This window comes from Vulpes vulpes, chromosome 7 (genome assembly GCF_048418805.1).
Source record: "Vulpes vulpes isolate BD-2025 chromosome 7, VulVul3, whole genome shotgun sequence".
Classification (NCBI taxonomy): domain Eukaryota; kingdom Metazoa; phylum Chordata; class Mammalia; order Carnivora; family Canidae; genus Vulpes; species Vulpes vulpes.
Window position 1 is genome coordinate 91,498,976 of NC_132786.1, and position 16,789 is coordinate 91,515,764.

Here is a 16,789-nt window from a genome sequence, read left to right on the forward strand (position 1 = left end):
ATCTGTTAAGTCCATCCAGTGTGTCATTCAAAGCCACTGTTTTCTTGTTTATTTTCTCCTTAGATGATCTGTCCATTGATGTACGTGGGTCTTAAAGTCCCCTACTATTACTATTTTATTATCAGTGAGTTCCTTTATGTTTGTTATTGTTTTGTATATTTGGGTGCTCTCATATTGGGTGCATAAATATTCACAATTGTCAGATATTATTTTTGATTTGTCCCCTTTATTATGATATAGTGCCTTCTTTATCTCTTGCTACAAAGGTAATAAATTATTGAAATATTTCTAGAAGAATTGCATTTTCCCACCTTCAAAATGATGACAAGTAGAATCACACAATCATTCATGTCACTGCTTCACAAAGTAACAGATAAATGGAAATTCTTTCTTTCCATTTTATCTGTTGGAAGATTATGGCATTAGTGAGATTTAACATGTATGACTTCAGACTGATTCACATTGTATTACTAAGTAAGCAGATATAAAACTTTTATGACTAATCTTCCAATAGCATATTCCAGAAAACATCTCTCAAATAAAATTCAACCTATTAAATTGTTAAAAGATATAAATTAGGCACTGACATAAAGACAAAACTGCAAAAGAGTATAATGCTCAGCATTCCATTTTTATTTTCCAATGTGTAACAACACTCAATAATTGCCTGTCATGTTTATCTAGCACAATTAAAATCCTTAATGCTACTAGTAAATTGCTAGATAACCATTCCCTTGCCTTCTCTGCTAAGATCATTTTTGAGGGCAATTAACACCAATCATAGGGGATGGAAAGACAGAAACATTTCATGTGTTTTAAGGCTAAATAAACTGCTGGCATCTTCTAGCAATTTATACCTTGTGAGGAATGCTGAAATAAAACAAATGACTTCACAATCAGGGTGTTAAAACTTTTAGCAGTTCAACACTGAATTTGACACATGGAAAATCAAACTCCTGACTTCTGATCATACCTTTTGTATCCCATATCTGTTCTGACTGTTCCTGCAGGTTGAAAAAAACCAGAACACTAGCGGGCTTAAAGTGGCAACTGGAGGACATATTGCTTTTGAGATACATCCAATCACCTCTTCCATTTGAATTATGAATGCACAGATAATGCAGCTTTCAACAACCTTCACAGTTGCTATATTGTGTTGTTGAAAGGTGCACTGCTGATAAAGAATTCATTTTAAAAACACATGGAAAATATTGCTTGGTTCTGATTTACAGCTGTGTGAATGAGCAACTCTGGCACTCTATCTGAAACTTTTGGATTAATCTCAAAAGCAACCTCAAAAATCTCTCCTACTTTAATGTATATTCTATGCACATAACCGTAATCAGGAATGAGAAAAATTAGCTAGAACTATATTATTGTCCTCATGGGTTTAAAAATATTAAATCATTAAAAAATTCTCAAATGAATAGGATATTCTTTTATAATTACATATTGAGGACTGATAACTTAGTCCTGGAAAACTAAATTACTACATAAAAGCCTAATTCCTATCATCAAATATTCAATCCAAATCTATATATTCAATGTATGCAAAGTTATGAACCAACCTTGGGCAATTAAAATTTTCATAGTGAAGTATTCAGGAAAATGTAACTACAATGAAACACTATTTTAATTTCATTTATATTTATTTGTTTTATATACATATGAAGACCTATCTCTTCATATCTGCCAGGTACTTACAGATTTTTCTCAGGAAATTTCATAAGTGTCAATGGCTGTGAATTTCTGTTGCTGTTATTATTCTAATACTGGGAGTTACATGACTAGGCACATTCAGATTCACTTAGGCACAGCTATGCACAAGTTTATTATCAAGGTCATTTCTTATTGCCAACTCTAAAGCTTTCTGTTAGTATAATAAGGGCTTTGGATGTTCTTTTTTGATTTCAGGGAGGTAGCCTCCAAGTCCTGATATTTCCTGAACTTTCTTATTCTTGGTGGTTTCTTGGACTACAAGTGAGTTTATGTTAAAGAGCTGTCTGAGGAGGTTGGACTGGTCACACCTCAAAGAACAAGTTTAGAGGGTTGGGGCTTTAAGCCACATGCCCCCAATCTCTGGGGGCATAAGGGAAAAAGATTGAACTCGACCATGTGCCCAATGAGTCAATTAATCATGTCTATGTAATGAAACCCCAATAAAAACTCTGGATACCAAAAGCTCAGGTGAGCTCTCTGGCAGATAGTACACCTTAATATGTAGAGAGGGCAATGCCTTCTGGCTTCATGGGGACAGAACATAGAAGACTTGAGTTTGGGACCTTCCCAGACATTTCCCATTTATTTCTGATTTCAGCTACTTTTATTTTATTTTTTTTTTAAGAGGTGAGGAGAGAGGCAGAGGGAGAAAGAGAGAGAGAATCTTGAGCAGGCTCTACACGCAGTGCGGAGCCCAAGATAGGGCTCAGTCTCACAATGCTGAGATCATGACCTGAGCTGAAATCAAGAGTCAGATGCTTAACTGACTGAGCCATCCAGGTGCCCCTAGCTACTTCTGATTTGTATCTCTTTGCTAAAATAAGACTCTATAAGTTCAGTTGACCTCAACAGCATGGTGGTTATGGGAACTGACTCCCTGTGCAGCTGAAAATTCTTGTATAACTTTGACTCCCACAAAACCTAACTATTAATGCCTATTGTTGACCAGAAATCTTATGGATAACATAAACAGTTGATCAACACATATTTTGTATATTGTATACGTTATATTTTGTGATCCTACAGTAAAGTAAGCTTGACCAGAAGAAAATGTTAAGAAAATCATAAGGAAAAGAAAATACACTTATAGTACTGTATCTATGAAAATAAATCTGTGTACAAGGGGACCCACACAATTAAACTTGTGTTGTTCAAGGGTCAACTGTATAGTGTTCTCCTAAGTTCTCTGAGCTGTTCAAGTAAACCGGAGGGGTACTGGGAACCTCCAAATCTGCAGGCAGCATGTCAATAGTAAGGGTGGCCTGGGGAGCCAAGAACTTGCAGCTCAAGTCTGAAGTGCAAGCAGTCTTGAAGAGGATTGAGCCCTTAACTGGTGGAGTTCAACCTAACTCCTCGTAGTTAGCACCAGAATTACACTGCACTTTCAGACATACCTTTATATTTAAAACAGTAAATAAACTTACTTACATAGGCACATGTATCTATAGTTTACTTATTCAACCAAAATAAAACTTTGGGAATAATTACATACATTAAAGCATGTATGGACCATCTCCCCAGATTTAACATTTGTAATTTTAATATATACTGTGCTAAAAATAAGAGGTGCTAAAAAGCTCACTTTGGGAATAAGGCTTTGTCAGCAATGTAAATATATTTGATGGAATGTAGAGACTATGAAGTAATGGGAAGTAAATTAATTCTGAAACTTATTAGAGTGATTTATTTTTAGCTTGATCCAATGCAAGACTTTTTCTTACAGTCAGTGAGAACCATATATTACCTTAGAATTATTTCCAAAGGATGATCTTTAAACATTAGTTTGTTGGGTTCTAATAAGTATTTTTCATTCTAATAAGCATTAAACTTAATTTTAACAACAACAACAAAAAAACATTTCTGTGGTCAAGTTGGAAAATTATTGCATTTATATTAAATAGGTCTCTTTACCCTGGGCTTTCTTTTTTCGCTGTGAATCTCCAGGAGAATGACTTGGATAGTGCATTCCTATACTAATTTTTCTCTCTAGCATCTCACTGGACCAGTAAGAAATAAACCATTCAGATAGGTTGTAATTATAATGCATTAATCTTGGATTCATGCTTTGAGTTGTACAGAGTTCTAATACGTAAACACCAGGACTTTTCACGTCCATTTCCGGATATGGAAAAAAAAAAATGCAAAAATGGATAAACAAATTAAAAAACCTCCAAATATCCTAAACTTAAGAAATTTTCTTTTTCTTAAATTATATTTAAAGTTTTAAGGCTTTAAAGGTCAAGCCTATGGCAAAAGGTGGGGAAACCGTTATGTGAATAAATACCTTGAGGTTTTTTTTTTGTTTGTTTGTTTTTTAACGGCTATTTAAAAAGACCATAAGGGGAGTCAATGTTGTTTTTATGGAAATTAACTAAAATTTCCTGTAAGAGCAAAATTGGATTTCAATGTAACTATGAAGAAATGGGCTAAAAGTGGAGGGTAAATGCAAGTAAAGATTTTTCTTTAAAATGTAATTTTTAAATGCCCATAAATTTGTTCGTGTGCTCTCAGGTTCCTTTTTGAGCCCACAGATAGGGCTTATGTGTAATACATAATGTCTTCTTCATGAATGTATAAAAAAATTCCTTACTCAAGTCTTGTTCATTACATGACTATTTGATGATGGTTTAAAGTAGAAAAAGACCCACACTGTAGGAATGAGACTAGATTAATGGGGTACAGAACTTTTTTTTTGTTTTTGTTTTTTGTTTTGGGTACAGAACTTTAAAACTATTTTGGATTCACAGGGTTTTACTAATACAATAAGAATCTATATGTGGATTCACAGAGGTCATTTTGTATCTTTATGAATTATGAAACTTTGTAACATAAAGAATGAACGACTCTATGGTTAAATCAATAAACTTGCCATAGATATCAGCAAGGTTATCACTCTCTAATCATTCATTGAAAATTAGTGTTATGACTTCTTTAATGAATTAGGGGGAATATGGGGCCAGAGACCTATAGAAACAATGTGGAGTAAAATATAATGGCAGAAGTCATTGATTAAGGTAAAGATCAAAATTCTTTTGTTTTTAATTGTTGCAAATAATGAACTACTTTTGGTAGTTAAATTTATTTTAAGCAGCAGAACACTTTTTTTCTAAAAAGCTGAGGAGAAAGCCCAATAAGTTTACGGGATTTATTGGAAGCTGTGTTTGACAGCCTGGCCTGAGGGGCTCCATGGAGCCCAGTTTGAAAACCATGTTATTAAGTAATGGATGAGTTGAAGTCTTCAGGACATGGGGCACACAGAACTAATAATAACACCAGATGTTTTCCCACCACAGAAGACATGAATGGTAGCTGCTGGAAATTTTCCAATGAAAGTCTCTCCCTCATCACCTCCACGGTACTCCTTCAGGGAGCCTGTTGGAGAACAATGCTGGTCTCCACACCTTATTTAAATTTGACCCTAGGCTATAGCTTTCTTTTTGTACTCAGTATCCGCAGTGGCCCTTTCCTTCTTTCCCTGGCTCTTTAAACTTGGAACTATTACCTCAGGAAAAGTCTGTCTCTTAAACCCTGCCTCTCTTTTACATTTAAAAGGAAAAAGATTTCAATTGTGAATGGTAACTGCAAAAGTAATACCAGTTTTACCTGTGCTGCCAAATGGAAGATTTAAATTCTGAAATGAATTAGATATTAAATAAATACGATCAACTGAAAAAGCTTTTCAGAGAACTTAGCATTCCATTTCAGTTTGTTTACAAGACTCTATTTATTGCCTTCTCTGCCTAGTTTAATTAAACATGCTCTTCCTCAAATACAAGCATCCACCATGATAAGGAAAAAATTTCTCATTCAATTTTGTTTCTAATTAACCTCTAATATTAAACTTCTATACCCTTCTATAGAATCTTATTACAAAAGTAATATGTTCTAGTTATATTACGGTTGAGTGGTTCTGTAGGTTATCCTCAGAATCTACTCTCTCCATATTCATACTTATTTTTATCAGATGTACCCTGAGTTTCACACATGTCTTAAAAGTACCTGCACTTGAACTAAAATCTATTTGTAAATTGAGCACTGGCAATCACTAAATTGCCAATATCCTTTCCAGAGGGCCCTATAGACTCATTCGGTTTTCAAAATCATATCTACATAGACATTCACCTTATAAAGACTCATCCTTATAAATTAAAAAGAAAATTCTAATATTCTCTTCCCCATAACTGGTGAACTATGGTGTGGGAGGTGCTGATTATTTTGCCCAAGGCAGCATATTATGTTTCTCTATGGGGTGATCTCCAAAGGCCTTTCCTACAAAGATATAAGCTCACGTTCCTACCAAACCCTATGAGGGGCTGCACGATCCAGTAAAGTAATCTTTAAATTGTGTGGGGCCCCTGGCTGGCTCAGTCAGTAGAGCATGTGAGTCTTGATTGCAGGGTTCTGAGTTCGAGCCCCACAATGAGCATAGAACTTACTTAAAAATAAAGGAACGAATGTAAATTAAAAAGAAAATAAACCTGTAATAGAATGCTCTGGGGATCTTGTCAAAATGCAGATTATGACTAACTAGGTCTGTAATGTGGGTTGAATTGCATTTCCAATGGTTTTCCTGTGAGGTCTATTCTGCTGGTCTCTAGACCACATTTTGTGTAGCAAGGGGTTAGATCTCGGTTGGTAAATGACAGCGCTGGCTGGCAGCCTGTTTTTGTAGACAACGTTTTATTGGAACAGAGTTGTGCCATCCACTCACACACTGTATCATGCTTTCAGGCTATAACTGCAGAGTTGGGTACTTGTGACAGAGACCTTTTGGTCCACAGAGCCTAAAATATTTGCTATCTGGAGCTTTAGGAAAACATTTGGTGATAAAGTAATTTATCCTAATATCTGATTGTTCAGTTTCTTCATAGTCTCTACATGTTAACAGGTATTTGATAGATATAAATAGCAATATATTACTTTTAAGCAACAGGAGAGCAATGTATTTTAAATACATTGTATGTCACAGGCTCCTGAAGAACAATCATTTCTGCTACGATGATATTAATGAATAATAAAATATCACAAATATAACTGAGTTTTAGAATATTTACTGATAGTGCATTATGGCTTAAACTGCCTATGACATAGCAATGATAAATTTAAAAACAAAGATTGAAGAGAGTAAAGATTGAGGGTAAAGATTGAAGAGAAGTGTCTGGAAGGAATTATGTAGTTCTTAGAGCTCAAGACTTGAGCACCTGGCATTTTTACATTTTTATCCAATTCACCTTCCAAGTATCACTTCCACATAACTCAAATAGAAATGTTGTTTCTACTTCTCAAGGAAAAGATAAGTGAAAGCAAAGAGTTAAATAAGTTGTCACAATGACTAATATAAACCAAGATTAAGATGTTGTCCAAACCTAGTGTTGTACAAATCAGGCAATTCTGAACAAAAAGCTTTGAATGGCAATAAGGAGACTTAATACTGATATCACTGGACTAATTCAGTGAATAGGTATGTGACTATTATTTCTTCTATTTAGTAGGTAGAAAAAAAGCACAAATATTTGATGAATACCATATAGAAAGTTTGTCACATGAATAGCTCTATTCCAAAGATCTTAGTTGTTCTCAATAATCTATTTGGTAATTTCCCAGAAACTTGACACAGAGAAAAGAATAGTGTCTGGAAAAAAGTAATCCAAGCCTGACTGTGGATCAAATACAACCACAAAAATCCTTTCCAGTGTTTCATCCTACAAATATTGAACACCTACTCATTCTAGGTGCTAGAGATACATCAGTGAACAAAGTAGCCCAAGATACCCTCATCAATCTTGTGCAATCTGTAAAATTCTTGTACAGGAGATAAAACATACATAAATATAACAAGTAAGTTGTTATATGGTATGGTTATAGCATGACACATGCTTTAAAAATACAAAACATAAAAAAAAATACAAAACATAGAGCAGGATAATGGGGTTTGGGAAAAAGGGGTATGGTTGAGGGGCAGCATGATAAGATTTTATCACTTATGTTTGAATGGAAATCATGCATACATTAATTTTACAAAGGTTAGGTTATCTCTATGATTTTTTTTTTTTTTAGATTTTATTCATTTATTCATGAGAGACCCACAGAGGGAGAGGCAGAGACACAGGTAGAAGGAGAAGCAGGCTCCATGCAGGGAGCCTGACGTGGGACTGGATCCTGGGTCTCCAGGATCTCACCCTGGGCTGAAGGTGGCGCAAAACCGCTGAGTCACCCAGGCTGCCCTCTCTAAGATTCTTTATTAAGAGTAACTGATAACAATGATTAGAAAGTTCTAGAAATTCTATCTCTTGCTCTGTGAAATTTTAAATAATTAAATTGAGAAGTCCCTGGTTCTATGCAATCACTCAAATTTCTAATGAGATAATGAGCTAAGATTAGAGTGTTCCCAGTAGTGAGTAGAACATGTGTAATTTGGTTTTTGAATGATTTTAAATCTGCTGCTACAGTGACACCATCAAGTGTCCACAACAAAAGTAAATAAGCATATTCTGTGTTATGTTCTTGGGATAGATAAATGCCCCCAAATATATTTATATTTCAATAAGAACTACATCTAATACAATGTCATCAGATGGGTTAACATTTATGTGACTCCCAAGGTAAACTTTAAGATCTGATATTTGGAGTATTGGTATGAGATAATCAGGGACATTGGGAACAAGCCCCTATGCACCTGGGAAGCTCCTTGCTGGACATTATTATAGCTTTTCTCACAAACAGGGGCCAAAATGCAAGCCCAGACTGATTCAAACTCATCTGAGATAGGACAGGCCACCAAATTTGACCTTTCATCAGCTTTTCCTCTCATTTTAATGCTAGAAAACATGTCCAGAGGTGGAGACTTAACATGCAAATGAAACATACAATGCACAACGAAGCATGTTCTATCAACCACATCTGCACGCCCACTTCCCAGGAATTCATAGCCCTTACATGCTTAACCATTACTCCTTTTCCACCTCAGCCCCTGGCTGTTGTTCTGAGAGCCAGTCTGACACTTTGTTGAGACCATGTCTTCCTTTGGCTGCAGCTGATGCCCCAATAAAGCCTTGCCTGTACCTTTAAATTTGGGGTCCAGCCTTGTTTCTACTTTTGCTAGCTCCAGGAATCTGAGCCCAGTAACAGATATATCATTCTTCAGTACAAAGTTCACTATTACAAAGAATTTCAGACATAATAGAACTGTGCCTTAAGGTTAAGACATTTAAAAAATGGTGTGCACATGGGAAATGGCCTAAAATAATAGAATTAAACTGGTGAAAGTCAAACTATTTTATCAGTGTAATAACTATAATATGATCCACAGAGAGACAACACAGATAAAATAGAAATGCCCTAAGGCCACTATCGAACAGGGGATTAGCATCTTTGCACTGCATACATGTGGCGATCAATTCTATGTCTAAGCTGAAAACATAAAGAGTCATTTTTGTGAAAGCCACTTTTCCACCATCCATTTGGAAAGTCAGTTTGGCTGAGAAGGCAGTGGTCATAGAAGCTGTAATTTGGAGTGTGCCTTGGATAGAACACCAAAGTTAGAGTATTCCACCAACGCCAGCAGAACTTACAGAACATAGATAGGCAAAGTAGTAATTTCCAAAGAAATCAGGCAACAGAGATTTAATTTCCTCACACATCACTTTGAGTAAATGTATTGGTAAATACTAAAATATCCCATTGGACATCTACCATAGGTTAGATTTAATGAGCAAGAAATCATGCTGGACAGACACAAGGAACTAATTTACTTAGTTCTGAGTCTTATATTCTTCCACAATCCCTATGAAGTTCAGTGCTATCAGGAATCTATCTTTTAAACGTATGTGCTTTTCTTCTAGAATACAGTACTGCATTCTTTGTGCTTTGGGCTGACAATGCTAATGTGGGGAGTCTACTGCCGTTAGTCAATTTTTATTATTTTTGTACTTTACTTTTGTTAAGTGATCAAACATCTCTGAAATTCACAGGATATTTTAAGGTTTTTTTTTTCCTAAAAATAAGATTGACTGTTAAGTGGTTTACTGACACTCTTTTGCATGTAATTAACAGATCGGAATAAAAGTGAGAATATACAACAGTCATTCTGAAAACTCAAAGGTTATGGTAAAAACACATGATTATCTTGGTGATTCACTAGGCATAACAATTTAAAATATGAGCAAATTCTTGAAAGTTACATTCCAGGAGAAACGTATATTTAAAAGGGATCTTCAATTTTACGTTTTAATGACTAATTATGATCTTCTACATCATCATATCATCTCAGTATGGCAAGTGCATTTGCATTTTCCCTGGTCTCTAATTTATAGCATCAATGTTATTGATACAAAGAATAAAATATTCAGTTACTCTTACACCTATTTCTCAAAGCATACTTATTATAAATATCAAATTCTTTTTTCTTTTGTAGTTATTGTTCTAAATGCATTGAATATCTTTAGTTAGAAATATATTAACCTGAATATATTAACCTTATATCTAAAGCTTCAGGCATCCCAGGTGGCTCAACGGTTTAGCGCCTGCCTTCGGCCCAGGGTGTGATCCTGGAGACCCGGAATCGAGTCCCATGTCGGGCTCCCTGCATGGAGCCTGCTTCTCCCTCTGCCTGTGTCTCTGCCTCTCTCTCTCTCTCTTTCTCTCTCTCTCTCTCTTTCTCTCTGTGTCTCTTATGAATAAATAAATAAAATCTTTAAAAAAAATAAAGCTTCAATATTATGGAGTCTTTGGGGCTATTATCACTAGACTTTGATAAAAGAAATTATGAGATAAGGTGGGGAAAAAAGGGAAATGGATTTTGGGGACTTTACGAGGAAAGGTTTAAGAGATTCCAATATATGTGTCATTGATAATCCGTCGATGGTTTATAAATCGAGATGGTCTTATTAGTTCACATTGTTTTCTGAACCATATAATAAAACTGGAGGAGCACCGTTCCAACAGCAGAAGCCTTTTCAACAAAGTTGGAGGGTAATTGCCACATCCCTCCCTCCTAGCAACTTAGCACATCTTTCTAAGGTCACCTCCACAAAGAAGGTAGGAGAATCATTGTCCAGTATTCACAAATATATGGCATCTATTATTCAGGCTGACCCACTGTAAACTAATCTCAGTCTGATACAAAAGGATAGATGTATTAAAATCCAAGAATAATGGAAAATGTTGCTTAAGGACTAGTATATTAAGATTCACAACCAAAGAGTTTATAACATACTCCGATCAAAGATGGCCACTCTTCACAAACTTCTGGCAATTCAATTTTTATCACTGCGTTTGGTTTAGAAACCTTAAGTGGGCACATCTAAGAGTATGCACATTTTTCTTTTCTTTTTCTCCCCACCTCCTCTTGCCCCCCTTTTTGTTTTGCTAATTTCAACACAATGGGAAATAAATATTTGTGTTTTCACCAATTCTACCTTTCAGTCTTTTCTCTCTGCCACTTAATGACATTTCAGACATATTGCAAATCTTGCCAATTTCGTTATTAGAAGACTGTCTAGTTTATAACTTTATTTTCAGATTAAATTCAAATCTCCTCTCCTCCTCCCTCTCTTGTGGGGGGATTGTTGGGCCTATTTGACAGACTCTTGATCAGTACCAAGGGAGGGTTCTGGCACTATTTTTGTCTACCTGTAAGGCTTTTTTGCCACCAACTTTGGGATTTAGTTGCCAACTTCTAGACAAGACAAATGCCACTGAATATCCTGCATGGTGCCCCCAAAATGTTCCATTTAGAGCACAGTCTATGAACCTTCATTTTCCTCCATTCTGATCCATGTTCATTTAACCTCCACCTCCAAAGATAGCAAACATATGACACTGAAGAAAATTAATTACCATGACTGTTACATCTGGATGTTTCCACGAGCCTGCCATTTTGGTCGTAGCATGCCATTGCTTGGTAACGATATCCTTGACCACATTCCTTGGTATCTCCTTGTGTTTTCACTCCAAGCAGCACTTCCACTTTCCCTTCTGGTAAAATGCAGTCTGACCAGTTCCCCACAGGCTGTGCATTATACTTGTCACAAGGACAGTACTGAGTCTCAATCAGGGGGTACAAATGAGAATTTTTACATTTTTCCTTCTTTTTACTTTTTCCTGTGGAGAAATTTGAGTTGGAAAATATTGTTACTCACTTCATCCCTAGTTTTCCTCCTTTCCTAAGCTTCTTTTCTCCATTTTTAACCATATTCAACAGTAACTTAAAATGAATGCTATTTTCTCACTATACTGTTTTCTCTGTAGGCTCTTATTAGTACTGGGTGCTTTGCATATTGAAATTTTTCTTATTTTCTCATTTTAAAATTACCATTTTGCAAAAGGCATTAACTGTTATGCTGAATTTTATACTCTTCGAATGATTAAAATCCTTTCAAATGATCACGTGCTTTCACTGAATAGGGGAGTTTAAGGTAACTGCATGAATCTCTCATTTATAAGTGCAAAAATATGAAATGGAGAGAGAGAGAGTTGCTGTCCAGGACTATACAGCTTTTTATTAATTCCAGATAGATGACATGGTTATATAGGATTACAATTTAGAAAATGATATTTTTTATATTTACTTTCCTGATTATGACTTTGATCTTTCATTATTACTGAAGAATAATTACTGACATCCATGGTGATTAGTATAGTACATAGTCACAGTGTCACAGTGAAGATATTCAGTGTCAGAAAAAAAGCACTAGAAATAGTCTGTATATAAATCTAAATAAATTCCCTTTTAAAATAAAAAAATGAACATAACAGTAATATGTGCTTGAAAAATAATGTATCATTTTAATTGAATCATGTTTCTATTATATATTTATTATATCACATATCATAATACTATTTAGTTATATCACACACAATTAATTGTATATGTTTTACATATATTTATTTCTAACTTTCAGAATGTGCCTTATATAGTTTTCAAGAGATTTCATTATGACAGGTGGTTAATTTTATAACTTTTAAATTCTAAAGAGTCTACTGGCACCAATATTTTTAGTTTTCTTTCTGCCACTGACAATATTTTTGAATGCACCAGGTTTAGTTCAGTATGATAGCTCCTGGTCTTGCTCATTATATTACTGCTTTTTGTCATTGTGACTGCCTTTTAAAATGTACTTTTCAGATACAAAATTAGTGTCATATTCCTCTTCTAGGAGATGAAGGATAATCTGAGGCTGTGACAGTGAGAATAGTTTAAGAAAATGAGGTGACAACCTTTCCTTTTGTTCTCCAAGTACCTCACAGTCCGAAGGCAATCCACCAGAAGTGTATGTTTAAACCAAAAAAAAAAAAAAAAATCATCTACCTATTATATAGGGAGCCAGCACAATTTTCAAGGTTACTTTTTCTTTCTACTAGAAGTACATAGCGTGTCTGTCACTGCCAACTTACATTAAAATACACATGTGAATCCACTGGCAAATTAAGTATCAGTATACCAGCAATAAAGCATAGCCATGCATTTTCTAAAAGATATTATCAGAACTCTCTTGGTCTAACTTTTAATGTGTTTTCTAAGTTGACAGTGTTGGTTTTCACAACCCAATTATTCTTACCAACAATAGTGCGTTTTCTGGTCCTAACTGCACCACAGTCTCCGTTGCAGGAAGAAAACTTGGACCAGCTGGTAAACTGACAGTCATCTTGGCATGGGATCTGGCAGGCCTGGGTGAGGGCTGGCACAGGGCCTGCATACCAGAGGCATTCATGGATGCCAGCCTGTCCTCCATCTTGCTTTCGACAAGTAATAGCTAAAGGAAAAACACAGAGCTGTTTAAAACAAATTTGAATGTCTATAATTATTCTACAATTTCAGAATTAACCTAATATTTTCTTATGAAGTCAGAGGAATCATCCTTTAACTCTTTATTTGCAGCAAATCTGGGAGGAGTGTTTCTAATAATCACAGTAGTCATTAAATTGATCCTGTAGGGTTTTTTTTTAATTAATTATTTTTTGATCCTGCAGGGTTTTTTTTTTTTTTTTAAATAATAGATAACCCTCAGTGGTTTTTGTGACACAGAAAAGCACACAGTTATACACACACACACACACACACACACACACACCGAGCATTTAGCAGTTTTTATTAGATGCTATTAAGGATTTCAAGTCCTTATTTAGAAATTAATTATTTAAGAGACAACACTGAGTTCTGATAACAGTTTATGCTGAAACCACACTATTCATAGAGGTACTGGGAGATAACACATACCTTTAATATTATCATTGGATGTTCTAGGATTTCTATATAGAAGGGTCTTAGTGGCAGCAAGTGGAAAGTTTGATTGAGAAGGGGATGCTTATGGAACTCGTCTTGCAGCTGCATTTGCATGGAAAGCATGTTATTTAACTACATTGGAAGTTTGTTGGAATGGTTTTGGAGTGATTAATGGGGAGAGGGGGACTATGTGAAAGTCTCCCTTTCAGCTCTGTCTGTAAGTTCTTCACATGCACAAATATTAACCATGAATTTAAAAATAAAAACAAAAACTTTTAGCACCTTAATCTATCATATCATAATCAACATTTCCACAATTGCATATGGGCTCTAAAAAATGTTCAAATAATTTTAATTCATATGTACTATTTCCCCCAAGATATTGTTCTACTGGATTTTTAAAAATCATGTCATATTTTTATTGCTTATTGAGCATAGTTGTAAAATTGCTTTAAGGTATCAAGTTTCAAAGAAAAAGAGCAAGTGATGTTTTACAGTCCCCTTTCTGTCATTTTCTCCCACTGTTTTAAAAATAATTTATTCATTTATTGAGGAAGAAGACAAAACATTTAGACCTTGGTCCTAAAAATGTCTTCCTTGAACTAGCTTACATGGCCTCAGTCAGACTGATTTATGTGGCCCTTTTAGCTTTATAGTCTAAGCTGGAACTTGGGCTCTTTCCTGCTCAGAATTCTATTCATCATGAAACCAAGGTGAAGGAGCCTGACATTTTGATCCTAAATTAGAGGTGGGGTATATAGGGTCCCAGGTCAGACATCAGTCTCCAGATCTGTATACTAAAACTTAACACCTAGTAGTAGGGCTGTGTGATGGGGTGTCTAAAAGGATGTAACAATTTTCACAAAGGAAGACTTTCCCTGTGTAGGTGAATACAACTTGTCACAACTGGTGCAGGAAAATTATCTAATAGTGCAAATGTAGGTGAGTATTCATCTAGTTTTTAGCTAAAGATACCTCTTCATTTATGTGCACAACACTGAAAGGGCCAATTTGTACAAAGAGGACAGGGGTCCATGGAAACCTGGTAGTGTGAACAGTAGTGGTGGTTATGAAAGTTATGTGACAGGAGATAGCAACAAATGCCCCTACGAGATGCTCATCACTCAGAAGAGATGCTGTCTGGTGTTCCGTATTTATCGTACTGGTCTAGCAGCAGTTCCCAAACCGGGCTGCGGATTACAATTACCTGGATAGTGTCTGAGACATATCCGTCCCCTCACCAAACTCAAACATTCTGATTTATCAGTCTAGGACAGGGTCCTGGGCATTAGCATCCTTTTAAAAGGTCCTTGGTGATTCAAATATGCAACAGTGGATCAAGACCACCACCCTAGGAGGTGATGTATTTCCACTTGCATCAGAAACACCTGGAAAACTGTTAAAGTTGAAAATTCTTAGATTCATTCTAGAGTTCCTGCATGAGATTTCTGCATATGGGGTCAAAGAATATGTTTGTTTCTCCACGCGCCCCCCACCCCTCGCCCCCAACTGCTTAGATGTTCCTCATGTACATTTAAGACACATTAACTTGAGTAGTCAAGGCACAAGGAAGGGTCAGGCTGAAATTTGGTACTAAGAGTGAAACTGTTTTGATACTCAGTCACCCTGGCACTGTGTCAAGGTTGGGAAACAATGGCTGAGCCTATGGGAGTGAACTAAGGGAGTTCTAAAAGTGGAGCTCCAGGGGACTTGCACAAGCAGTGAATCAAAAGAGTATCCACATAGTTTGGAAGAATGTTATCTATGGATTGGTGCTGGAGGACTCCCCATGAGGTGGTATATATAGTCATGATTTTGATTTTGCAGTTTGATACCATGTAAACTTAGTAATCTCTGATAGTCTGTGGGCAAGGAAGCTCAAGAGGAAGGACTGACAAAGGAGATATTAGATGATTTATTTATCAGGAAATGGAGGAATCTGAAGAATGATTAGCTTGGAAAATAAGAGATTTGACCATATCAGAACTCTAAGCTGTGAAAGGGGTCACACTGTTCATAATAAAAGATACAAAACTAAATTTGGGTTCTTTGAAATAAAACTACTATCTACTCTTCAATTTGACTCTCTGAAATAGATATTTGAATATAAATCTTTTGAGAAACTAAATAAAATTGCCTTAGGTTCTCCTTTAAGGCTCTCTTCCTAAGGTTCTCTCGCAAATTTGATTTCAGAATTACTCTATCACATTAAGTGACACCAAAAAACCAAAATAAAGTAAAACCACCACCAACATAATTTCAGAAACAAGCTAATTTTGTGCAGATTTGCACTATTTGCATAAATGTGAAGCCCTTTCCCCTATATAACTTAAGTATTTCAATTAGTGGAAAAGAAAAAAAATGTAAATTTCCCATATCTGTTCTCAGAAACCCACTCAGCATTTTGCTGCCCTTATCTGAGATTTTAGACAGTGTATTCTGAAAGAATTACTCATGCAATGTTATCTAAACAAGTAACAACAGCACTATTTGTACAATATATTGAAAATTTGTCATACATCTTAACTTGTTTCTATTCTGACTTAGAGGAAACACAACAATTCAAGCACAGAAATGCAACTTCATTTCAAGCAGAAATGAACTTCCTGCTATTAGGGTGAGGAAAATATAAATGTTTGGAGAGGAAACCATCTGGTCTCTCAACTTTATAAACCTTTAAAATCATTTCTAAGATACGGAAAACAGGGTGGTTTTAACCATAGAAAAGATACATCATACTAAGCATGGTTTCCTAGAACACCAGAAAGCTACATATACCCAGACAAGTGTATCTATATTTACAGGTGAAAGGTTTATAGTAATTATGCAAATTCTTCTTTGGGTTGA

General features: G+C 35.5%; 1 protein-coding gene across 1 annotated transcript in view; it reads right to left on the minus strand.

The window, feature by feature from the left end:
* The window catches only part of THSD7A (thrombospondin type 1 domain containing 7A), a 421,895-nt gene that overhangs the window by 49,960 nt on the left and 355,146 nt on the right, over positions 1-16,789 (minus strand). Inside the window, exons 12-13 of the mRNA XM_026003851.2 lie at positions 13,278-13,472; positions 11,557-11,820 (exon numbers count right to left, since the gene is read on the minus strand). Of these exons, the coding sequence (XP_025859636.2) occupies positions 11,557-11,820; positions 13,278-13,472 (459 nt within the window). The remainder of the gene's footprint in view (positions 1-11,556; positions 11,821-13,277; positions 13,473-16,789) is intronic.